Source organism: Conger conger, chromosome 4 (genome assembly GCF_963514075.1).
Source record: "Conger conger chromosome 4, fConCon1.1, whole genome shotgun sequence".
Classification (NCBI taxonomy): domain Eukaryota; kingdom Metazoa; phylum Chordata; class Actinopteri; order Anguilliformes; family Congridae; genus Conger; species Conger conger.
Window position 1 is genome coordinate 3,053,825 of NC_083763.1, and position 26,095 is coordinate 3,079,919.

Consider the following 26,095-nt stretch of genomic DNA (forward strand, 5'->3'; position numbering starts at 1 on the left):
CCGCTGTTGAACCCATGAACCGGACGTAGGCCTGCATTTCATCAATATTTTTCCTTAATGTAACTCTGACTTGAAGGAACATAATATCCTTTTGGCGAGTTTGTTTTTGTGAATGCCAAACTTGTCAATCTGTGTTTGTGAAGAGGATAATGTTTTTAATGATATATTGCTGGCTAGGGGTTTTTTTATGTAATTTTATGTACCAATATGATGGCGCCCCAGAGACAAGCATTGGTACCTTTTTAGGCACTTTTTGTACCTTCATTTCTGAGAGTGCAGCTGCACCAGCATTTCATCTACATCTGTGCTGAACTCTGCCTCACGAGTGAACGTAGAGCTAAGGACAAAAAGGACCTTCTGTGGTAAACAACGCAGAGGAAAAGGCTGCAACTGGCCTGGTAACAGTCAGCGCTGAGATCTCCCTCACCGCGAGTGCACTGATCCAGGCAGGACGATGTCCTCTCTGACAGGAAGCGACCTTGTTGTTGGTGTTCTCGTCGCACACACACTTCCTGTGTACTGAATCGAAGCGCGGGACGGCGGACGTGTGTTATCTGCGCTTTCCACGCGGTCAGGGGGCGAGGGGGCGAGGGGGCTCTGCAGCCGGGGGCGATGGGAAAAACATGGCTGACCCGGTTACGGACCTCCTGAGTCACCCGCTCCTCACCGCTCCTCACCGCTCCTCGCCCGCTCCACAACACGTCCTTCAGAACATGCCCTGGAGTCACCTCTCCGCACGCGCCCAGAACCTGCGCTGCCAAACCAGCCTGAGCGTGTTTTTGGCAAACCGGCCTGAACAGTCATAATTACCACTGTCGCGCACGATTCAAGGTGCTTTGCATGTTTGTTTTATTTTTTATAAGAGTTACACTGACTGGCTGAACCTGGGTAACTGTTGCCGTTGCATCACTGATGTCGGCATGAAATATGGTGAAACGACAGATGTTCATACTCAAACACTTCAAACTTCATGGACCAGTTTCACAGACACAGAGTTCTGGATGAAAATACTTTTTTTTTACGGAGATTCTCCGAACAAAATGGCAGTTTAGTCCATGACTAAGCTTAAATCTGTGTCCGTGAAACTGGCACTAAGAAATGAACGGCACTCTGGACCTTTCTGTGAAGCGAGCAACGGATGTTTCAGCAGATTTGAGCGTCAGGAAGGAAAGTGTTGCCTGTGACAACATGACAGAACAGTGAGCACTGCCAGACTGCACCCCGTGGGAAAACACTGGCCAAGACTGCCCAGAAACTATAATAGCTGTAATAGGCCTGCAAGTTATATTCAGCTACCTCACAAACTAATTCATATTTGTGCTCATGTTTTCTTCGCAATTTCCCACCAGACCAAAAGACAAACAGCTATTTTATGTGCATAGCTACGACACATCACACTTTTTCAGAATTGATTGGTTTTTTTTTTTATTATTGGTAATTTTGTGAGGTTCACAATAAACATATCACATCTTTAAAAAATAACATTTATATACATATTTATTTTACTATGTACATCTTAATACACGTTTTTTCTTTTGCACAGCAAAGATATAACATTTATGTCATGAGAACATTTATGAGAAGAACAATACCGTGTACAAAGTAATAATGTTACACTCAACATAAGTTCACACCAGTGCAAAAATAATAATAAATCAAATTATAGAAAAGGAAAAAAGTCTGAAGGGGAGTGTGTAAAATGACCCCTCTGGATCTCTGAGAACCTTTTAAGCAAGTACGAGTCACCTCAATCCGTTTATTTTTTCTTCAAATGTTGGCAACTCTTAAGAGGAACAAAGTCTGGTGGTAAACATGCGTCGATCAGATACAATCCTTCCAACGTGATAGTGATGACTAGCGCAGTGCGTAAACATTTCGGGACCTTCACACGGTACAACTTCTCAGGTCCCCCCGCACACCTGCTCGCATGAGAACCGTTCAATTACATGTAGTGTCTCGTTGTGCGACTATGTCCAGAATCCAACATCCATTTAACCTTTAAAATACATTTTCAAGTCATTTAATGTGGAGGCACACTGCTACAGTCATACACGGCCCTTGGGATGGACAGCGCGTTAAATAAAAAGTAGTGGATGTGTTTTATGGCTCGTGAAAATGAAAAGAAATGTACAGTCAAACAGTCTCCTGAATTTTGTTCTCTTCGACGAAGCCGTTCGTGACAGGAATGGTCTCCTGGTTACTTTCTATCGACGACTCGCTTCCCGTGCTTTCGCCCGACAGCAGCCGAGTGACCCGCAGGTCCGCTTTCAACGTCTGTACGTCGTTTCCAATGCACATCTCCCCCAGGTCGTTGATGATCTGCGAGAGCTCCTGCTTGCCACTGTCCAAACTGTCGTCGTCGTCGTCCGTGTCTAGAATGTCCTCGCACTCAAAGTGCATGGATTTCTCCTCCTCCTCTTCGCCGAGCGAGTCCTCCGTGATGGACCCAAGTTTGGGCGCGCTCCTGCTGCGCTCCACGGGCGGTTTGTAATAGCACTGCCCGTTCAGTAGCTTCCTAAGCGGCACCAGGGGGATCGTTTGCTCTCCGATGAGCTGTTGCTGCTGGTGCCTGGCGTCGTCCCTTCTCTTTAGCCGTTTAAACTCCGCCAGGGCGGTCGCCGAGGTCTGGTAGAGAAGCAGCGCCATCGCTTTCGCCTTCTCCGGCTTGGACACCAGCACCGCGTGGCACCGCAGCATCACCGCCTTGTGCTTCATTTCGTGCCTGTAGATCCAAGCGAAAATCTTGGGGAGTCTCGGGTCCGCGACGCAGTAGGTTACCCGGTGCAGCAGATACAAGTGTCCCGGCCGCCTCGCCTTATCGTCCACATGCACCATCCGTATGCCCTGGGAGCTGATGGTCAGCTTCATCTTCGTGCCGTTCTTGCCCATTTCGCTTTTGCTCCAGATCTTGCTGACCGCCACGTCGGTGCAGCCCTCTCCCTTGGACTGTATGGTGGTGGCATTCCCGAGGTACAGCACCGTATAAGTAGGATCATCGCCGGTAATTTTGACCTTTTTCCGCTTGGATTTGAACATGTTCCCCACTCTGTTGAGAGCACTCTCCGGGCAGGACTTTGCAAAGGAGGTTAGCGCCGAGTAGTTAAGACTGACTGCATAACCCTTCGGCTTCGTCTGCTTGTCCTCCTCGATCAGATCGAATTTGTTCTTTTTCCACGGGAGCATGATATTACTCTGCCCGTCAGTGGGCTGCTACAGAATGTAATTGCACCAGTGTTATTATTTTTTATGTTGTCCTTTGACATATATCAGCTAATGCGGCGAAACTTGCAGCTGCAAAAGAATAAAGCTGGCTAGTTATTAATTCACTCTTATTCTGAGCGTCTAACTTATGCCACATCGCACTCTGGCTCCACAAACGATCTCTTTCGAACTACTTCTATCCCGTTATCGCTCAATAAGTTGACTGTTGAGAACGACAGGATCAGCTGTAAATATACACTGGGCCGAACCATTTCTCCGACTCGGGGGGGGGGAGAGAGACGGGTAACAGAACGAAATAGTCCTATACAAACGCAGAAGATTAGGCTGTACCACAATCGTAGATACATTCTACTCTTCCAAACCGTCCTGAATGAATTGAATATTATGTAAACAAAAAAGAAAGAAAGATAGCGACATTTTGTGCTTCAATGCACATATGCTTGGCATTGCCAATAGTGGACATTTAACAACAAAATAAAAAAGGAATACAGAAAACCGGAAAAATGTTTTTAGATTTTTTTCATTTTTATTGTAAAATATTATTTATAATGTGGAGTTGGTGGGAGATGCCTTGTCTGACAATGTAAATGTTTCGCTTCGGTGTGTACCCGTAGTGTTAGTTATATGACTGATTGAATTGAGGATTTTGGATATGCATGCTCTAACATTGCTTGCTACCGCCATCTGCTGGATTTACACAGGAGCGACCACGCAGTGAGCGTCACTGCTAGCCACGCAGATGTAAACCACTGATCCAAATAATCGGTCGGGGCATTTAGACTTACGACAGAAAACACATAGAGTTCATAAGTATTTGGACAGTGATTTAGCGCTTGTTGTGTTGGCTCTGTGCTACAGTTAATTGGATTTGAAATAATTTAAAATGAAACAATTAATGAGGTTAAAGTGCAGACTGTCAACTCCGTATTACATTATTGGCATTTGGCAGACGCTCTTATCCAGAGCGACATACAGTTGATTAGACTAAGCAGGAGACAATCCTCTCCTGGAGTTATGCAGGGTGAGGGGCATTGCTCAAGGGCCCAACGGCTGTGCGGATCTTATTGTGGCTACACCAGGATTAGAACCACCGACCTTGCGTGTCCCAGTCATTTACCTTAACTACTACGCTACAGGCCACCCCACGTATTGGGTGATCTGTGTATGAATTACAGGCTTTTTTTCCATAGAACCCCCAAACTATTTCTCAGCCTCATAATTGACTTTCATTGGCACAATTCTGGTCCTCATAATAATAATAATAATAGTGCTTTAAAGTCCTCCAATGTGTAGCACCCACCTGGGTGATGCAACGGCAGCCATTTTGCACCAGAATGCTCACCAGACCTGAGGTGGAGAGGGAGCTTTGTCAATTAAATCAGGGGATGATTAGATGGCAGCCTGAAAGAGCTGGGGTTGGGGATTTAGCCCGGACACCAGGGAACCCTCTGCCCTTTGCAATGCGTGTCATGGGATCTTTAATGGCCACACTGAGTCAGGACCTCGGTTAACGTCTCATCTGAAAGATGGCGTCTCCTACAGCACAGTGTCCCCATCACTGCGCTGGGGCATTGGAGGTAATTTGACCGGAGGGAAGATCGCCCCCTACTGGCCCACCAACACCACTTCCAGCAGCAGCTTAGTTTCCCCAGGAAGTCTCCCATCCGAGTACTAACCAAGCGCACAACTGCACTTCAGGCATTCAGCAGGAGCAGAGTGCATGATGGTATGGCTGCCCACTCATGTTGACAAACACAATAGCACACTCTGAAGGCAGCCAAAACCCTAGAATCAAGACTAGAATGCTCTTTTATACCAGCACAAAAACACCTATAAAGCCATTTGTCAAATGTTATGGTGCACTGAATTGGAGGACTATGTTTAAAAAGTGCTGCATTTTCTATATTGGTGAAACCAAATGTAAATTTGAAACTTGATAAAATCTCAATTTGTGGAGTACAGAGCTAAATAAAAAATATATTTCCTTTGTCCCAAGTACAGTTACATACAGTATGTGTAATTCTAGATTTGCCCTTGAAAAAACGATTTCAGCATTTTTTAGATTTAAACTTGCCAATAACAATATATTTATGCATATATAGACTTATAGTGCACCCGTAGTTCTCTAAAATAACTGATTTAATTATATTGAAGTTGAATGAAACAAATTTACGTCTGGAATAGTTTAGTAATTAATAATAAATTACGTACGTAATGTGGATATTCCACCGATTGCAGTGTGATTCTGGAACCATTTCTTTTCGACATTGTTTTACTCGGGAGATGATTCGCAGACACACATGGATTATACCATTATAAATAAATTGAAAACCTTAAATGCATTATTTCTGAAAAGGCATCGTCCTGCTCCTGTTGTCATTTAAGCCACGCGATTACTATGTTAACTGATGTTAAATGTTTAATTTTCATTCTGATATTTCGATGTTACTGAAAGGTTATTTTCCGTATGCACGTGGTTCGTCCCATAGCACTTCCGACCGTGACGAAAACAAGTCTCACATGCTGATTTTGCATGGGTTAGCTAAGTGCTGTGATTAAATTGTGTGAAAACTCGTAAGATTGTGATTTTACGACTAAAAGATTCCTACGCAAAAGCCAAAATGGGAAAGAAGAAATCTGGAGGTGGTGGCGGTACGGGACTGGGAAGAGCGTTGATAAAGGAGAGGCTTTTCGCAGGTCGTGGTGGCAACAGACGTGCAGATTCTTGGGTAAAATGCGTTGTAGTATCCGGTTAAAACTAGCTAGCTATTGCACTTAGCTTAGCTAGTCTTTTAAAATATGATACGCTCTTCTTTTGGATTGTTTACATTTTGTGTCGTTTACGTTTTTATGTGTTAAGTTTTATACTATAATACATATTCAGAATGCTCGCTTGTGTTCTCCACTCTGACAGCTTCATACCAGTGAGCTTAACGACGGATACGACTGGGGTCGCCTCAACCTGCAGTCCGTTACAGAACAGAGCTCCCTGGACGATTTTTTGGCCACCGCAGAACTCGCAGGGACTGAGTTTGTAGCTGGTAAGGTGACCCATTGTGCCGAAGACAGATGTTGAAAATCAGTTCAGAACGTGAAAGTCATCCCCAGTATTTTATTCATGGCACTTGGAGTTGCACATTAGAACAATTATTAAGCCAAGAGGTAGAACTCATTCGTGAAATCTGCTGGCTGAGTTTATGGGTGGATCATGGGGTTGTGTTTACTTGTTGACCTTTGGGGTGCGTCCCAATACTTAAAATGTATCCTCCTTTCCTCCACGACCACATCGTCTCCTGTCTGGAAATATGAGGGGAGGAGACAAGCGGAGGGAAGGAGGATAAACCTTTTCGAGAGTTGGGACGCACTCCTGGACTTTACACCTCTGCCAAACGAAAATGGTCAACTCAAGACGTTCCGCTAGCTGTCCTTTGCGGTAACGTTTAGCGACACGATGTGCGTATTTGCAGAAAAGCTCAACGTCAAGTTCGTGCCGGCGGAATCCAGAGCGGGGCTGCTGACGTCAGAAGAGACCAAAAGACTCAAGGAGCTACACGAAGAGAACAAACAGCTCTTGCGCATACCTCGCAGGTAGGCGACGCTTCTCCCTGTAGGCAGTACACTCGGTTGCTGAATAAAGATCTTGTAGGAATAAACCCCAGGTAATGCAAGTTACCTGTGAGTCAGCATCCAGCTGTAAAAAGGTTAACCAGGTTTGTTGGACATACCGAGATAACATCAATAAGCAGGACCATTGTTACCACCATCTTGTGACTCTTTATTTGATCATTTGTTGTTTTCCTGTAAACCCTGGGTATATAGAGGGGAACGTGGAATGGTTCGAGGAGACGATCTCCTGTGCACCATTTGCGTATAGCCATTCGAATTACAACTTGTAATTCTTGTAAACACATTGTCATTCTATTTCTGCAATTCACATTGTTGAAAAAATTGTATTCATTTGAACCTGCATCCTCTTGACTTGCACCACTGCACACATAGCAGTTTAGAGTCCTTACAGACATAGACAATCTAGGATACCTGCACCCCATAGTCACTCGCCTTTACACCAGTGTTGTCACAAGATACATACTAAGTGTATCATTGTAGGCTACACAGGCCACAGGCACGTCCGCGTCTATACAAATAGATAGCGATCATATAGAGCCACACTATTGGCGGACGTTTGCAGTTCCTTTTGTTGAACTGTTAGAACAGAGGATCAGTTGAACTTATCTTTCGGAGTCAGATAAACGAGAACAAAATAAAATTAACCCTGTTCCAGTAGCATTGGTCAGACTACACGCGTTTCCTTCACCTCTCGGATACTTCCGCCTTTTGGTGTATTTGTATTTACGACCCCTCGAATCGGGCCGATTAGCCGTCCAGCATGAACACGGTCCTCTGCGCTTTTCCGGAACGATGCTCCGGTCAGTGGCTGTGCAGTCCGGAGCTTGACGGCCCACGCTTTTATTCCAGGCCGGAATGGGACCAGAGCACCAGCCCGGACGCGCTACAGCTAGCGGAGAGGGACAATTTCCTGGAGTGGAGACGGGAGCTGGCAAAGTGAGCTGATCTCTTACTTTATTGCTAGGGCTGTAGCGTAGTGGTTAAGGTACATGACTGGGACCCGCAAGGTCGGTGGTTCTAATCCCTGTGTAGCCACAATAAGATCCGCACAGCCGATGGGCCCTTGAGCAAGAACGTCTGCCAAATGTCATTAATGTAATGTAATGTAATTGTTACTTTTAATCCTTTGGAGAATTATCTATTTTTTTCTACTGATACAAACAACTAAAACATTCATATTCTTTCTTAGAATTTTTTAAGCTAGTGTGTTACAGTGGTTTTCTTTTTTTTTTTCAGGCTGGAAGAAGATCAGAACCTGATTCTCACCCCATACGAACGGAATCTAGATTTCTGGAGACAACTCTGGAGAGTGATCGAGAGAAGGTAGGAACAGAAGCATCATACACTCCGCTCACACTGAGAAGATTTACACACGTACTTTCGGGCGTTTGCTCTATAAATGTACAGATGCATGCGTGAATTGAATGTTAAAAAGAAAGGAAAGCTCTTTAAATCGGTCTGGATAGGAGTGTAAACTCTGCGAGTCGATGCAGCGTATTATAGTGCAGAGCTGGTGTGTGGTGTAATTTGACTCTTATGTTGTGCTTTATTTCGTAGTGATGTCGTAGTGCAGATTGTCGACGCCCGACACCCCTCCCTGTTCCGATGTCCAGACCTTGTAAGTACTGCGCTTAACAGAGTCCGAACCAAAAACAACAACACGAAGGGACTGGCTTCATATGGTCCGTGTTATATTCTCCCCGGACTCCAGGAGCACTAACCCCTCTGGTCTGTGTTATGTCCTCTGTCTCCCCAGGAGCACTAACCCCTCTGGTCTGTGTTATGTCCTCTGTCTCCCCAGGAGCACTAACCCCATCTGGTCTGTGTTATGTCCTCTGTCTCCCCAGGAGCACTAACCCCTCTGGTCTTTGTTATGTCCTCTGTCTCCCCAGGAGCACTAACCCCTCTGGTCTGTGTTATGTCCTCTGTCTCCCCAGGAGCACTAACCCCTCTGGTCTGTGTTATGTCCTCTGTCTCCCCAGGAGCACTAACCCCTCTGGTCTTTGTTATGTCCTCTGTCTCCCCAGGAGCACTAACCCATCTGGTCTGTGTTATGTCCTCTGTCTCCCCAGGAGCACTAACCCCTCTGGTCTGTGTTATGTCCTCTGTCTCCCCAGGAGCACTAACCCCTCTGGTCTGTGTTATGTCCTCTGTCTCCCCAGGAGTGCTATGTGAAGGAGGTGTCCCCACACAAGCAGAACATGGTGCTGGTGAACAAGGCGGACCTGCTGACGCGGGAGCAGAGGGGGGTGTGGGCGCGGCACTTCGAGGAGGAGGGGATCCGGGCCGTGTTCTGGTCCGCCCTGGCCGAGAACGAGAGGCTGGAGGCCGAGGAGAAGGTACCGGAGCCGGTCACCATGTCTGTGTGTGGGTCTGTCTGCCAGAATATGGTAGTCAAGGTCCATAAGCTAGTCACGTCAACACCTCTGTCTGTCTGTCCCAGTTTCAGAGTCTAAATCCATAAGCAAGTTAATATGTCTGTCTTTCTGTCCGAGGAGAAGGTACAGGAGCCGGTCAGTATGTTTGTCTGTGGGTCTGTCTGCCAGAATATGGTAGTTAAGGTCCATAAGCTAGTCAAATCAACACATCTTTGGTAGTCAAGGTACGGAAAGGAGTCAAAATGTCTATATCTATGTCCATTCCAGTTTGTATAGTCAAGGTCCAACAGCTAGTCAGTATGTCTGTGTCTGTGTGTATGTCCATCGGAGTTTGTACAGTCAAGGTCTAGAGCCAGTCAACACATCTGACTTTCTGTTTGTCCCAGTTTGACAGCCAAGGTGCAGAAGCTAGTTAACAAGTCTGTGTTTCTATCTGTCATTGTGTCATGGTCAAGGAATGGAAACCAGTCGATATGACTGTGTCTGTGTGTCTGTTCATACCCGTTTCAGATGTTTATTCTGTTCTTTCTGCTTTGGCAGAAACCAAACTAGTGTTATTGGAGTTGAATCTGAGGTTTCAGCCTGTTAAATTTGTGGGACTCCATTTTGAGTTCAGTGTGAGATGAGTGGAATAAGCTGTGACTTTGGGGTGTGTCTGTGACTTTGGGGTGTGTCTGTGACTTTGGGGTGTGTCTGTGACTTTGGGGTGTGTCTGTGACTTTGGGGTGTGTCTGTGACTTTGCGGTGTGTCTGTGACTTTGGGGTGTGTCTGTGACTTTGCGGTGTGTCTGTGACTTTGGGGTGTGTCTGTGCCTGTGACTTTGGGGTGTGGCTGTGACTTTGGGGTGTGGCTGTGACTTTGGGGTGTGTCTGTGACTTTGGGGTGTGTCTGTGACTTTGGGGTGTGTCTGTGACACGATGACTAATGAGGAGGTGGTGCTGCCCAGGGGGAGGCCCATGGCGGGGAAGAGGAGGAGCTGAGCGATGAAGAGAAGGAGTCAATGGAGGAAGAGGAGGAGGGAGAAGACACGGATGAAGATGAGGAGAGGGAAATGTTCCAGGACTGTATGGAGGAGGAGGACTGGCATACCTGCTCAGAGGGAGAGGAGGAGGAGGAGGAAGAGGAGACCGGCTCCCCCAGCCCTGCCTCCTTCCACAACTCCAGCCGCCTCCTGAGCAAAGATCAGCTGCTGGAGCTGTTCAAGACTGTGCACTCAGGGACCAGGCTGAAGGAAGGCCAGATTACAGTGGGGCTGGTATGTGGCATGTCTTGTCTCATTATATAGTACTTGGTAAATGTTTGGCATTCATATAGAGCGTTTATCCAAAGCGCTGTACAATTGATGCTTGTCATTCACCCGTTCATACACACACTCACACACCAACGGCGATTGACTGCCATGCAAGGCACCGACCAGCCAATGTCATGTTATATGACATATTACATTTATTTAGTAGACTCTTTTATCCAAAGAGACATACAACAAGTGCATGGTGTGGGTCCTTAGAACAACTACAGACCATGGGTCAGATGAGGTAAAATTCACATAAAGCATCACTTCTCCATAGCCACGAACATCAAGTCTAGTTCACATGGTAGAAATCGGCCAAATCAATAAGTATGGCGTCTAACTAGAAGTGGCCCTCTTTGCCGACTTCTTATGTGGGGGTGATTGTTATGGGCTGTCTCTGTGTGATGATGATTTAGTGTTCCTCCTGCTCTCTGTTCTCCTGACTAGGTTGGGTATCCGAACGTGGGAAAGAGCTCCACGATAAACACGCTTCTCAGGAATAAGAAGGTGTCCGTGTCGGCCACGCCCGGACACACCAAGCACTTTCAGGTGACCCAAAATCTAATTTCAGTTTTTTCCTGATTAAACTTTTTTTTGTTTTGTTTTTTTTCTTTCCGTCAGACCCCAAATGTCTCTATTGGGCCTATGTTATTTGGCTTTATTGCTGAACTTCCTTTCCTGCTATCAAAGAGGGCAAAGCTCTCGTGTGTGAGTGTGTGAGTGTGTGAGTGTGTGAGTGAGTGAGTGAGTGAGTGAGTGAGTGAGTGAGTGAGTGAGTGAGTGAGTGAGTGAGTGAGTGAGTGAGTGAGTGAGTGAGTGAGTGAGTGAGTGAGTGAGTGAGTGAGTGAGTGAGTGAGTGAGTGAGTGTGTGAGTGTGTGAGTGAGTGAGTTTCAGACATGTTCGAGTCCTTTATGGTCTGAACCTATATCTCTTGACAAATCAGTTGGACTTCGTTACAGACGCTGTTTGTGGAGCCGGGCCTGTGTCTGTGTGACTGTGTGACTGTGTTACAGATGCTGTGTGACTGTGTTACAGACTCTGTTTGCCTGTGTTACAGACTCTGTTTGCCTGTGTTACAGACGCTGTGTGACTGTGTTACAGACGCTGTGTGACTGTGTTACAGACTCTGCTTGCCTGTGTTACAGACGCTGTGTGACTGTGTTACAGACGCTGTGTGACTGTGTTACAGACACTGTGTGACTGTGTTACAGACGCTGTGTGACTGTGTTACAGACCCTGCTTGCCTGTGTTACAGACGCTGTTTGTGGAGCCGGGCCTGTGTCTGTGTGACTGTGTTACAGACGCTGTGTGACTGTGTTACAGACCCTGCCTGCCTGTGTTACAGACGCTGTTTGTGGAGCCGGGCCTGTGTCTGTGTGACTGCCCAGGCCTCGTCATGCCGTCGTTCGTCTCCACGAAGGCCGCCATGATCTGCAGCGGGATCCTCCCCATCGACCAGATGAGGGACCACGTTCCCGCCATCTCGCTAATATCCTTCCCGTCCGCCATTTTAGAGGGAACTCACCCTGATAACGATGTTTCAGTGCTAAATTGATCCACTCAGAATATGGCAAACAGAATGCACCAATTACAATACACCCAATCTTCTAGATGTCTCTGGAGTCAGCATGCCTTGACAGTTCCCCATCAAACAATCACAAATTTGAAATAAATTTAACAGAATTATGTGCGCTGCGCTGTCAGGAGCTTTTTTCGGTAGGTTGTTGTACATTGTTTCGGTAGGTGTCAGTGGAAAGTGTTGGCGCATGATTGGTCAGTTAGGGCCTTAACCATGTGACGTGTGTGAGCATATCCCGCGGGAGGTGCTGGAGGGCACCTACGGCATCAGCATCATCCGCCCACGAGAGGACGAGGACCCCCAGCGCCCGCCCACCGCCGAGGAGCTGCTCATGGCCTACGGATGTGAGACCCTAAACCCTAAACCCTAAACCGTACACTTTACTATGAACCCTAACCTCTACACCCTACACTTTACTATGTACCCTAACCCCCTAACCCCTACACCCTACACTTTACTATGTACCCTAACCCCCTAACCTCTACACCCTACACTTTACTATGAACCCTAACCCCTAAACCCTTAACTGTACACTTTACTATGTACCCTAATCCCCTAACCTCTACACCCTACACTTTACTATGAACCCTAACCCCTAAACCCTTAACTGTACACTTTACTATGAACCCTAACCTCTACACCCTACACTTTACTATGTACCCTAACCCTTAAACCCTTAACTGTACACTTTACTATGTACCCTAACCCCCTAACCCCTACACCCTACACTTTACTATGAACCCTAACCCCTACACCCTACACTTTACTATGAACCCTAACCCCTACACCCTACACTTTACTATGAACCCTAACCCCCTAACCCCTACACTTTACTATGAACCCTAACCCCTACACCCTACACTTTACTATGAACCCTAACCTCTACACACTACACTTTACTATGTACCCTAACCCCCTAACCCCTACACCCTACACTTTACTATGAACCCTAACCCCCTAACCCCTACACCCTACACTTTACTATGAACCCTAACCTCTAAACCATACACTACACCAAGCTCTCACCCCTAAACCCCACACTTTACTATGAACCCTAACCCCTACACTTTACTATGTACCCTAGACCCTACACTTTACCCTAATTCTGAAATCTTACACTGGTAAAACTTTACAATAAGTTTACATGAGTTGTTACAAGCAGATGTAGTTGTTGACGAACAAAGTACTGAAAAGCAAAGCTGTTGCATCTTTTTTTATGTATTTGTACATCATTCATTCATGTTAACAATTCATATTGGAAGGAGGTAAACTGTCAACTGTATTTGATGGTTACCTTATTATAAGTTTATCATTTGGTCTCCTCTGTTTCTCTGCCCCTCGTTCAGACATGAGGGGCTTCATGACCACGCACGGCCAGCCTGACGAGTCGCGCTCCGCTCGCTACGTCCTGAAGGACTACGTCAACGTGAGTCTCCCTTTCAGCCCCTCTGTCCCCTGTGGGGACATGCTGTCATGTTTTTCATTTAGTTTTACATTTTATTGCATTGTGGGCGTTCAGCAGACGCTGTTATCCTCTTGTTTTACATTGTATTGCATTGTGGGCATTCAGCAGACGCTGTTATCCTCTTGTTTTACATTGTATTGCATTATGGGCATTCAGCAGACGCTGTTATCCTCTTGTTTTAGATTGTATTGCATTATGGGCATTCAGCAGACGCTGTTATCCTCTTGTTTTACATTGTATTGCATTATGGGCATTCAGCAGACGCTGTTATCCCCTTGTTTTACATTGTATTGCATTGTGGGCATTCAGCAGACGCTGTTATCCTCTTGTTTTACATTGTATTGCATTGTGGGCATTCAGCAGACGCTGTTATCCCCTTGTTTTACATTGTATTGCATTGTGGGCGTTCAGCAGACGCTGCTATCCTCTTGTTTTACATTGTATTGCATTGTGGGCATTCAGCAGACGCTGTTATCCACTTGTTTTACATTGTATTGCATTGTGGGCGTTCAGCAGACGCTGTTATCCTCTTGTTTTACATTGTATTGCATTATGGGCATTCAGCAGACGCTGTTATCCTCTTGTTTTAGATTGTATTGCATTATGGGCATTCAGCAGACGCTGTTATCCTCTTGTTTTACATTGTATTGCATTATGGGCATTCAGCAGACGCTGTTATCCCCTTGTTTTACATTGTATTGCATTGTGGGCATTCAGCAGACGCTGTTATCCTCTTGTTTTACATTGTATTGCATTGTGGGCATTCAGCAGACGCTGTTATCCCCTTGTTTTACATTGTATTGCATTGTGGGCATTCAGCAGACGCTGTTATCCTCTTGTTTTACATTGTATTGCATTGTGGGCATTCAGCAGACGCTGTTATCCGCTTGTTTTACATTGTATTGCATTGTGGGCGTTCAGCAGACGCTGTTATCCTCTTGTTTTACATTGTATTGCATTGTGGGCGTTCAGCAGACGCTGTTATCCCCTTGTTTTACATTGTATTGCATTGTGGGCGTTCAGCAGACGCTGTTATCCTCTTGTTTTACATTTACGTTTAGCAGGTGCTCTTATCCAGAGACGCATGCACAACTTCCTCATTTTTATAAAATGGAAGCGTCTTCACACTGTGTGCTCCCGTATAAAGTATATTTATTATAATGTTAACAAATTAACTCTTCCTTTTTACTTTAAAATTTTTCCTCAGTTTGACCACCTCAGTTTTTGGATGTGCGTATATTCTCTGTGTTTCAGTAAAACCATTACTACTGCCATTTATATTTACTGAGGAAATCCAAAGGGTGCAATGGCAGTGTCCTATGTGGGAATCGAGAAACCTGCCGCCTTAAGGTTATAAGTCCTGCTGTTCCCTCACCCTCCCTCCGCACTGCCGCCATTTTGTATTTTGTGCAGGGGAAGCTGCTGTACTGCCACCCTCCCCCGCACATCCAGCCGGAGGACTTCCAGCCGCAGCACGCCAGGTTTGACACCCGGCAGGTTGCCGAGCAACAGGACCCCGCCCAGGAAGTGAAGAGGCCGAAGAAGATCAAGAGGATCGAGAACACCGTGGACAAAGACTTCTTCCACCGGGTCAGCTTCTCCCCCGTCTCTTTGCAAAATGGCGTCCTGTCCTGTCTCAGAGGCAGACCTGGGGCCTGACGAAATTGTCCTGTTGCGAACTCAATGGGAAGAAATATTCAGGAGAAACGATGCTTGTAGTATCTACTGCATCTCTTGATGGCAGCACGGTGATTTGAGGCTCATTTGATACCTTGGACCCTTGATGACTTAAAACCATTTAGCCAACAAATGTGTTCCATACTGTATCAGCATAATTCACAGCTGAATCTAGTACCACCCTCCAAGTCCCATGGATGTCCGTCCATTCGTATGGTTATGATCATGATTAATTAACTAAATTGGTGAAAAAGTGAATTTTTAATCTTTATAATGTAAAGACTGATCCCAGATGAGTGGTGCCCTGGGGTGCATTGTGGGTAATGGCTCCCTCTGGTTTCTTACAGGAGAACGTGCGGGCGCTGACCAAGGGCGTGCAGTGCGTTATGGGATACAAGCCTGGGAGCGGACCGGCGGTCCCGGGAACGCCGGGCTCCGAAAGGCCCGTGGGAAAGCCCTGGAAGAAACACGGGAACAGGAACAAGAAGGAGAAAGTGCGCAGGCTCACTAAACACCTGGACGCCTGAACGTTACCTGTGGAACACCTAGACACCTGAACACGTTACCTGTGGAACACCTAGACACCTGAACACGTTACCTGTGGAACATCTAGACACCTGATCACACACTTGTAGAATTCCTGACTACTGGACGCCTGGCGGCCCTTATCTGAAGCACCTGGATGTCTGGCTACACGTGTTAAGGCGGCACACCTGGATGACTGATAACACACCTGTGTGTCGAAAGTTGGACTGGAGATGTGATTGGCGACAGATGACAAAATTTGGGACTTGGTTTTTGCTGCCTGTAATCTGACCGTTCATGAGGCAGTCATTTGGTCTGTTCTTGCAGCCAGAGGGTGTAACCCTCTGTTTAAATATATGTTGAATTTAAGGGCCTCTGAGGATGTTTTAATTGAATAAAACTGTATAGGCATTGCTGACAAAATTGTCTGACCTGCGATACTATTTGGAGTGGAACAATCCACATCCAGGAGGCTCATGAGAAAAAGAGTGAAGAAGAGTGCAGCCAGATCTCTGGAAGACTGGAGTCGCACAGTGATGATGTCACTGAAGATATGGTGTAGAAATTGATTTGTGGGCAAACGCCAGACCAGGAACTAACACTGTCAGCAATGCCATGACCCCGGCCATTTTGAAAAAGCAGGAAATATTGCGACAAGCTGAGTAAAACAAGCTTGGTGTACATGGTGGCCTTAAAATTCTTACAAGTTTGCGGAATTATAAGATTTAAAATTGTTAAAATGTTAGAAATGGTTAAAATCCTGGAAAGAAAAAAAAAAAAGGCAAAATGTGGTTCTTTGTGACTGAAAACATAATTATGTGTTCAATATTTTCTGATCTTATTTCCATTTTCATGAAAAGCGAATACTGTTTGGAACAGTATATATTTTTGTAGACAGGCGTACAGTCTAGTTCCTGAGTTCAGTACAGAATAACTCGTTCTGGAATGGATGCCGCTGGAGCTGAAACAGAGAAATCCATAGTGACAGTTTGTGGTTCGTTATGAGTTTCATACGTTTCTCCGGAGGCCTGTGCACCATTAAAACAAAATAATAATTGTTGTTTGATCGTAATGAATTGTTGATTAAATGACATTAAATACTAGCGAAGTTCATTGTTTATTTCCAATGCACGCTAAAGATGCTCACGCGCATCCGCATTCTCTTTCTGATTTTGGATCTAAAACGCCGACAAACCATTAGCGAAGAGCAGTCCATAAACCCTTCACCTCCTGTGGTCAGTTCTCTGTGTTAATATTTAGCAACGTTATCCCGATAAGGATGCAAAAACACTCGTGTCACGTGGGGAAAAGTTTTACAAACCGCTCAGAAAAATTGTGTACTTCTACCAAAATTTCAATTAGTTTACTTGGATCAGTATGCAATACAAAGTGAAGGTTCAGGATGATATGGAAAAACAAACAAAAAAAACACAAAAAAAAGATGTGTGTCGGCCTTTAAGGATTTCTGTGTATAAATTGAAGCCACTCAGAGTAGCCTCTGTAAACTGCCCCCTCCATCATCCCATTTCACAGACGCACGCAAACATTTCCTTTGAAATCACAGCGTTAAATGGGTTTGTTGTGAACTTGTTTTGACACACTTTTACCTGTCACCGAGGATTTGACCCATTTCTCCGTTGAATGAGTCTCCCGGTGTAATACGGAGACCGGGAGAGTGGGTCCCCCTGACCTACATCCACATCAGAGGCGTTTAAATGCGACATACATTTATGTGGCCGAAAGTATGTCATTCCGTTTCAGCGTCCACACACTGCAGGGTACAATGAATACGTCACCAGGCATCTCTATAATATTAATGTGCATTTTACCTTAGTTTTAAGCCTTCTATATCGCATCAACAAAGGTTTAAAATATTATATGGGATGCTGGGTTTGCTGTGGTGAGAATTGAATGTACAACTAACGATGCATTTTGGGGCAACTTTTTTTTCTATCCGCTGATACTATTTAGTATGCCAGTTCTGAGGGTAAAGGCTGCGGTTTAATCAGTTACCTGACCACAGTTCCATTTGGGACCACGTTTCTCTCTGTAGCTCGTTCACAAATGCTGTGAAAATATCACCATCCTGGAACCGCTGCTTATGTTAAGTGCTGTTTCAATATTTTTACTTCCTTTATTAATTAATATCCAACTTGTGATTGTCCTGCTGGAACGATGTTAAGAGTCAACTTCTTCAACTATCTAAGTTGAATTACTCATTCTAAATTAAATAGATAAAACCAGGCTTGTGGTAGTAGACAAAGTCGAGAAAATTGGGAGGGGCTTTCATTGCGGGAGCTGCATGTGCAGTTCTATTCTCGCGCAGTCGTTATGGCGACCCTCAAATTAAAATTAACGCATAGCACACATACAATACAATTATTCTGCTCCACTTTCCCCTCTTTTGGCCGGAAATATGTACAAGGGTGTCTTCACAATGCTTGTTTTGAATTGCCTGCATATTATTGAAAACGGACCGTTTCCTGTTAATCCCTTAAACAAATCACCTGACTGGTTTGATCCCGCAGGTAAGTGCATTCCAATTGGCTGATCTCGTCAGGTTTCACCTTAACATGGAGCACCTCAGACATTTTTTGGATCTTCGCTTCCCTTTTCGGGTACCTCGTTCTCACGTTTATTAAGAGTGGAGGATGGAGGAGAATTTAAAGGGAATCGACGGTGAACGAAATCAAGAGGAGAGAAGTTTCTTTGACTCCTCTTGGTGGAACCCCGAGTTTGTTTCTTCCTGTTCGGCAAAGGAGAAAGTTTGTATCTCGATTGGACTCTGCAGTATTTCTGCACTAATTTGGGTGATAGCCTGTCTTTTGTAAGTAGTTTTTTTTTTTAAATAATGACAATGTCCGTAAAGTTGTGCGCGTTACACACACCTTGCCGTAAACACGGTGGAATATTGTCCAATGAGATGGAACGTTATTTTCGTTGTTTAAAAAAAAAAAAGGCTATTTCGTTTTCTTTCATTGTCCTAGGCTTCTGTGCAAACGATGCAGAACGAAGGAAAGGAATGTCGGCGATACCGCAGCCAGTGCACTCTACTGCTTCCTTGGAAACCTGAGCGGCACTCTGGGGGCCTTCTTATCCAACCAACTGCCGATCCAGGTAGGGCAAAGGTGGCTGCTAGTATAGGGGGTGTAATGCTGAACAACCAATACTGAATACGCAGGGTAGCTCCTGCTATGGGCATTGAGATGTTATGCGATTATGTATGCAGCAGTGTGCAGAATCCCGATTGGATCGATCATGTTTCTGTGTTGATGTCGTTTTAGGTATTTATGGGTGTGCTCCTGGCAACGCTGGATGTTCTACGTTTGATTTTCATAATCCTACCCTTTAGTGGCAAAACTGGTAAGCTGAGATAAGAAAATGGAAATGTTAATGCCCTGAAGCAAGATTATCATTATCACCAAACGTCCAAATGGAAAAACTTGTATCACAGTCACCCGCACGAATGTCCATTCCTGAGAAATGCATATTGAAGTCTAATTCCTTCTGTTGCAATCAATACGATGTCTGGTCAATGTTTGACTTGTAAAGGAGTTCCTCTCTGCATCCTGTTCAGCAAGCATTTGCGTCTCCCCGAATCACGTGCTATGCCATTCCGCGTGTTTGATTATGAACCTCGTGGCCATAGTAACATGCAGTACGTTTGAATTCAGGAGTGCGCCACGTGCACACGCGTACTCTAAATTCTCATAATCATTTCGACACGTTGAGGATAATTAAATACACGTTTTTTTTTGTATCCAACGTGTGCAGGAATGTGTTGAACATGTATTCTGGAAATGATAATAATTGTAGTTGGCTAAATTCCCTCAGACTTGTGAAAGCCTACCTCTCCCTACAATCTTTCCTTAGAGAGAATGATAAAGATCTTGAAGAAGCGGAGGAGGCAGAATATCTTTGCCCTCTCTCTCCCCTTGGTTTTGGGAGCAGGGATCTTCGCATGCCACGGTCTGTATCACCGGCAGGGGGACAGCGCCCCCGTCAGGCGACGCCTGCTCAGTTTAGATTTACAGGTGAGCTGCACTTTATCACCGGTTACCGTCACCGCCTGTACCGCGGTTCCGACTTCAGTCTTCATTATAATGGGGCCATTTAAAATAGAATCTAAAGTTTTAAAGAGGTTTTATGTAATCCAATATGTTAAATGTACTATGATGTAATATGCTATCAATCTTGTATTTTATGAGTAATGATCAACAGCACTCTTTACAAACGCAGGAATCCAGTCAACAGCTACACTATGGAATGAGGCAGAACAGTATTTTTGCCATTTGTAATAATGTATTGTTATTTGTTATCTCATTATTCGAGTGCCGGAGTTAGGCTGGCATTGTAACTGAATGTCCCGTTTAATTTGCACCAGGATAGTTCTGAAATCCTGGGTTATGCCCTTGGTCTGCTGGCGTTTGTGATTGGCTGGACCTCCAGGTTCCCCTCTCTTACTAAAGCTGTGAGTACATACATTTCTACAATAATCACAAATCACCAATAAAAAGGATTTATGTATTTGCATCATGAGTAATTGCTGGCCCTTTATGAATTGCAATGGTGTCATTGTCGTGGGTGCAATTATGCATTTTATTCTACATAGTGGAGTGAGCTCAGGATGACGTCTACACAAGTGTATTATTGTTATGATTATGAATGAATGAATGAATGAATACTAATTCCATCATGTAGAATATAATTATATATGAATATAATGAGGTCCAGTGCGGTCTCGTGTTGTGTCATTTTACCCGGAAAAGCATTAAAATTATGATCCAGTCACTGTTCTTTCGGAACGTGGCCCGTGCAAATTTGGAGACCGGTAGTTTGAGAAAATATTGGTCACTGCCATTCCGTTTGACACCCCTTTTGAGCGTCTCTTTGACGTTTCCGATTTTCCTGTTTCCCCCCCCAGCATCAGGAGAGGATGACCTCGGCGGTGTACGTGCTGTTCGGCACGCTGTGCGTGCTCGCGAACGGCCTCTACGGCTCGGCCATCCTGGTGTACGACGCGCGCCCGCAATCTGCGCTGAGAGCGTTACCGTGGTTACTCGCCTCCCTCGGCTGCGCCGCCTTTGACGTGGTTGTATCCTTCCCGACTTTTCGGCGCCTGTTTAGACCGGCGGTGTCCGGTCTTATTGCATAAGGGCTGGTGCGGGAGCGGGTACAGGCGAACTTAAGATGTGCAGCTGAGCAGCGGTGGCCAACCCTGGTCCTGGAGAGCCGCAGGGTGTGCTGGTTTTTAAATACAATGACCACTTTAGACCTGGAAACCATGTGTTGTGAGTTAACTGAGATTAACTGCTTTTATTGATCAATTGATCAATAATAACACCCTGCGGCTCTCAAGGACCAGGTTTGGCCACCCCTGGTTTGGAGAATTTGTTTTTGGTATTATCTGAGATGCAGCCTCCAATTAATTTTCTGTCCAATGCGGGCTGGGGGCTCTCTGGAGAGGAGATGTATGCAGGTAATATCATCATAGGCCTCTGTGCGTTGTCTTCACTGTGGGCTGTAATGAGATGTTTTATATGTGATGCATTCAAAATATTTTTTTCTTGAGGTGATTGCCACTCTAGATGGGCTTTATTTTCCGCTTGCATTCTCCTTTAACCAAATCTGCACAGATCCTGGGACTGTGCTGCTTCAGAAAGATCCAGGGACAGGGGACCCCCCAGCCCTGCGACCCCACAGACACACAGTCTCTCCTGGGCAGCTCCCCTCTGAACCCCCCCAGCACAAAACACCCAGTGAGCCCCCCGGCGTCTCTCCTCACGCCCTCCATCCCTCATTCGATAGGCTGCCCAGCTGTAGCTGCCCTCTCTGATTGGCTAGCATCAGTCAGTCAGTCATTGATTTGCTGAAGGATTTAGTGCATGCTTAGAGGCTGCTTTGGACATGTCTTGGGCATGCCAGATTTAGCCAGGGTCTGTGAACATGCATAAATTATACCGGCTTTCTTTTTTTTAAGCTCAGGCAGATTTCCCAGAAGATTTCCTCCAAAAAGAAAGTAAGACCAAATGATCTAATTCTTTCCCTTTTTGTTCTCTTGTACTGAAAAAGTAAAACTGAACAATGCTTAATAATAAAATGAATAAACTATTTCAATCATCTTCTGCATAACTATTCTTGTGTATTTTCTTTTAGTCTTTTTTGGATTCGAAAAATAAATCCATTCAGATGCTTCGCCTTAAAGGTAGTCCGAAGAAGAGCGGAGAGATCGGACACTATCTGGACATCAACATCCACCCGGTCCAACCCGTGCCCAAGGTGTGCTTTCCTTAATGCGCAAAATGGTTCCCTGTGCGATTTAGAAGACGAAACGTGCGTTAAAGTGTCATTTTTCAATGAGGCCATCAAAATCGTCGTCGACGTTTGTGTTGCCATGTGTGAGTGAGAACAGAACTCTCTGATGATGATGATGATGATGATGATGATGATGAGATTTCTACAGTTTTATATACTTCAACCTTGTCAGTCAGCTGTAATGTTACCTTTTGTAATTTTGTTTTACTTATTTCATAGCACAATTCATGTGACAAATTGTTGTCCAATGTGTGTCAGCAGTAATGAAGTATCGGTGTGGAACAAATTGAGTAACAACAGCACAGTAAAGAAAGAGGAGCAGTCAAACAAATGCCATGAGGAAATATGGTGTTAATCGAAAACCGAATGGGCGAAAAACTCACAAGAAGACTGCAGTGCTATTTTACCTGCTGTGTATTATAAGTAGTTGTACACAGTGTTTAATAAGTGATTCTAAGTAGAAGATGGAAAAAAGTGGCCTTGTGAAAGTTAATATGAGGGTGATGATGTCTGAGATCAGGTGTTCCCTGGTTCCCAGGTGTTCCTGAAGCAGGTGAAGATCTCCAGGGAGGGCCTGGCCGGAGGTCTGCCGCAGAGGAGGACGGGGAAGGAGCAGGAGGAGCAGGAGTCCTCCTCCGACAGCTCTTCAGCCTCCTCCTCCCTCAACCCGGACCTGGAGGTGAGCCCCGAGTTTGGGACAGAGTGTGGGGGTCCTCGGGGTTCGGTCCAGAGCGGCCCTGGTCTGAAGGAGAAGGTGAAAATATAGTTGTTGTTTTTTTTCTGGACATATTCCACCGTGTGTATGACAAGATTCACAATTTGTAGTATTTATTTTTCTTTTTTCTTTTTTATTCCTTTTTATTATCCAAAGTGACTTACTGTGGATTACACTACTCAGGGGCCAATCCCCCCCCCCCCCCCCCCCCGGACCAATGTGGGGTTAAGGGCCTTGCTCAAGGGCACCGATCTTATTGTGGCTACACTATTTGAAAATGGTCCGATAATTGGGTATAATTGAAAATGGTAGAACCTGCCGAAATGCATTTTCATTTTGGCTGTGTGGAATATGAGTTGCAAGTCCATATGTCTTCAGTAGGTGGCACAAATTCAACTATTGAGCTGTGTTTTGTATTTAATCTATTTAACACCGTGGATTATACAATATAACCGGTCACATGCTGTGATGTTACTCTTAAGATGGTATCAAATGTCCTCAGTTAAATGTTAGTGACATTTATTTCTGTTGCACATTCCGTTCCAGTACTTCTTGCCTAATATGCTACTGTTTTGCAATTATGATTTGCAATTTTGTTGGTATCACTGACATTTTTTTAAAGTATATAAATGTCACTGAGGTTTTAAAAATGACCAGTGTAGAGTACTTTCCAGGAAGTAGAACCCAATTCCATGTGAGTGCCACCACCCAGTGTACCTGCCTGAGGCGATGGATGAAGCTTTCTGATTGGCTGGTGTGAGGGAGGGCCGAAAATGGCCAGCTGCTGCTCTCCTTTCCAGACCCGTCTCTCTGATCTCCACCGTTTCATACCCAGTCCTCCGCATCTTTGTGGTCTCCACTGTGCCTCCTTTTTCAGGCAGTGTGGTGGAAAACAATCGAACAATCGAGCTTAAACAATTCACAACACTGGGGAAACCCCCAAACGATGTGAAGCACTCCCCCAGGGGTGTGTGTCCGTGGAGCAGGACTGGACCACGTCCTGTCTGGGCTTCCCTGGAGGCCTCTAACAGTGATTCTAACCCCCTCATCTCGAGATGCCTGGGTCTGCGGCAGGGGCACTGAAAGGTCAGGGACTGATCTTACCTGGTGTCCCAGTTCCAGGGCTAGGAGGTTGAAATTCCCTATCCCAGGACAAAATTATATTGTAGCTCCTGGGCCCTGGAGGACTATATTTACCGCAAGACTACAGGCCATTACCCCCCCCCCCCCCCCCGACATCGGCTCTGCCCAGCACTAAACCAGCCCCTGATTAGAGGGGACGAGGGAAACTCAACTCACTAGTTGACTCAAAGGCCACATTTGCGTGTCCCTGATCAGAGGAATGTACGGGCTGCAACCCTGAGGGTCGTGCGTGCGCGCGTGTGTGCGTGCGTGCGTGCCTGCGTGCGTGACAGGATTGGACAAGAAATGGATGTCACTGATCATTGTGATGTCTTTTTTTTTTTTTTTAATTTTTTTTTTTTTTAAGTCTTTTATTGGCTGCCCTACTATAAATGTTCTGGAATGTCACGAGGACACTTTTATCAAGTGTAGTAGAACTCAAGAGTTTACACGCTACGTTGAGCTCCTTGCCATGATCGCCCGTCCCCAAATGAATGCTAGACTGGTATGTATATATGTCAGAGGTTGCAAGCACAGTATGCTGGGATAATTTTTAACGGCTTGTGTCGGTAAACCTGATAAAATACCCCAGTGCATATTTATGACCCTATCTCTATCCCATTGAATTACTCTCAGAAGTAATCAAGAGCGCAGTTTGATTACAGTATACACCCTTCAAGGGGACTTTGACAGCAGTATCATGGGTGGAGCAGATCATGTGTTGCAGGATGACATTAACTGCTTATGTTATGCATAAACAGAAGCCTTGGGTATTGGTTTACTTAAATGGCTGAAGGATTTTGGAATGGCTTCACCTTCGCTCGGTGGAATTTGCCCGTAACAGTCTCACTGCTCAACAATGAAACAAAGTGTAGGGCTTGGCTTCTTTCTTTCAACCCGGGTACCCAACCTGGGTACACACCATAGGAATTAACCCTAATTTGTGTACAAATCCCTCAGTATGCACACTGTTCACATGCAACTGCTGTTATTTAATTTAACATGTTTTTATGAGTTGTGGGATCAAGTTGGGCTGTAGGACTGGCATGCAATCCATGTAGGGCCAGCATTAGCTCAGGCGGTAAGAGCAGTCGTCTGGCAGTCGGAGGGTTGCCGGTTCGATCTCACCCTGGGTGTGTCGAAGTGTCCCTGAGTAAGACACCTAACCCCCAAATGCTCCTGATGGGCTGGTTGGTACCTTGCATGGCAGCCAATCCCTGTCGGTGTTTGCGTGTGTGTATAAATGGGTGTATGCAAAGCATTAATTGTACAGCGCTTTGGGTAAAGGCGCAATATAAATGCCAACCATTTACCATAAAGTACATGTTTGAACACGTAAAAGTGTGTGATGGTTAATTTCTAATGTTTTATCATTGTTTTCTGTAGTGGGATTTTGAAGAAGCAAACGCTCACTGGAACAAAGTTCAAAAAAAGCTGAAAAAAACAGAAGTTTTCCCGCTCCGGGATTGGAAGGTTCATTTCGGAATAAAACCCAGCAGCCAAACAAAGTGCGATTCGGTCCAAAGAGTCGGACGTGTAGAGAAGAGAAGCGGTGTCACTGCGGGTGACCAACAAGTAAATGAATGACCAATGGGACAACAGTTTGCAGCCAATGGTAAATAAAGGACCAATGGGAGAGCTCCGTGCAGTTCATGGCAATTGTATGCAATGTTCACATTCAAACGGATTGCTATCATTTTGTTTTACTATGGTAAACTGTACCTTTGTTAAATTACATTTGAAGGCAATAAAAAAAGTGTAAACATGAAAATAATGTATTCATGTTTTACTGTGCCACTTGTAAATGATGGCCTTTCAGTTATATCGTTAAAGGTACAATCGGTAAGATTTTCGTGTTAAAACATTGTTACAAGACCATTGTAAATACCTTCCTATCATTTGAAAAAGGCTCACTGACATGTTGACTCACGCTCTGCCTGTGTTTATAGTCCTTAAATTACCCATTGTACCTTTAAGGTACTATTTTGATCCACCATGCATCATATCCATTGTATCATAAGAATCCAATAAATTATGAAATGTTCATGCTTCTGGATCATGTTCAATATTGTTAATTAAATATGTATTTTTAATCCTGAAGTACATTTGATATTGCACGACTGTTTTATGAGTTATAATTTTAATCTCGTTTAAGGATGTCAAAGGTTTCTTTTCCC

General features: G+C 45.0%; 3 protein-coding genes across 4 annotated transcripts; 2 read left to right on the top strand and 1 right to left on the bottom strand.

The window, feature by feature from the left end:
- Positions 1-1,398: 1,398 nt before the first annotated feature.
- fam43a (family with sequence similarity 43 member A) lies at positions 1,399-3,409 on the bottom strand. The gene has a single exon (XM_061239321.1). The coding sequence runs from the start codon at positions 3,181-3,183 to the stop codon at positions 2,134-2,136; it is 1,050 nt and encodes a 349-aa protein (XP_061095305.1). The 5' UTR covers positions 3,184-3,409; the 3' UTR covers positions 1,399-2,133.
- Positions 3,410-5,644: 2,235 nt separating this feature from the next.
- Positions 5,645-16,869, top strand: lsg1 (large 60S subunit nuclear export GTPase 1). Its single transcript, XM_061239280.1, has 14 exons — positions 5,645-5,951; positions 6,137-6,263; positions 6,690-6,810; positions 7,699-7,785; positions 8,086-8,172; positions 8,407-8,467; positions 9,012-9,188; positions 10,175-10,483; positions 10,967-11,068; positions 11,866-12,009; positions 12,320-12,443; positions 13,446-13,525; positions 14,978-15,154; positions 15,589-16,869. The coding sequence occupies exons 1-14, from the start codon at positions 5,844-5,846 to the stop codon at positions 15,766-15,768; spliced, it is 1,884 nt and encodes a 627-aa protein (XP_061095264.1). The 5' UTR covers positions 5,645-5,843; the 3' UTR covers positions 15,769-16,869.
- A 1,444-nt stretch (positions 16,870-18,313) lies between these two features.
- On the top strand, positions 18,314-25,962 carry tmem44 (transmembrane protein 44). 2 transcript variants are annotated; one of them, XM_061239286.1, is made up of 11 exons: positions 18,314-18,593; positions 18,754-18,883; positions 19,051-19,129; positions 19,640-19,800; positions 20,151-20,237; positions 20,691-20,861; positions 21,403-21,525; positions 21,747-21,785; positions 21,923-22,045; positions 22,620-22,835; positions 25,305-25,962. In XM_061239286.1, exons 1-11 carry the CDS (start codon positions 18,418-18,420, stop codon positions 25,503-25,505), a joined length of 1,506 nt encoding a protein of 501 aa, XP_061095270.1. In that variant the 5' UTR covers positions 18,314-18,417; the 3' UTR covers positions 25,506-25,962. The 2 variants fall into 2 exon arrangements, with proteins under 2 accessions (XP_061095270.1, XP_061095271.1); XM_061239287.1 differs by having other exon boundaries at positions 18,316-18,593; positions 22,620-22,760.
- Positions 25,963-26,095: the final 133 nt, after the last annotated feature.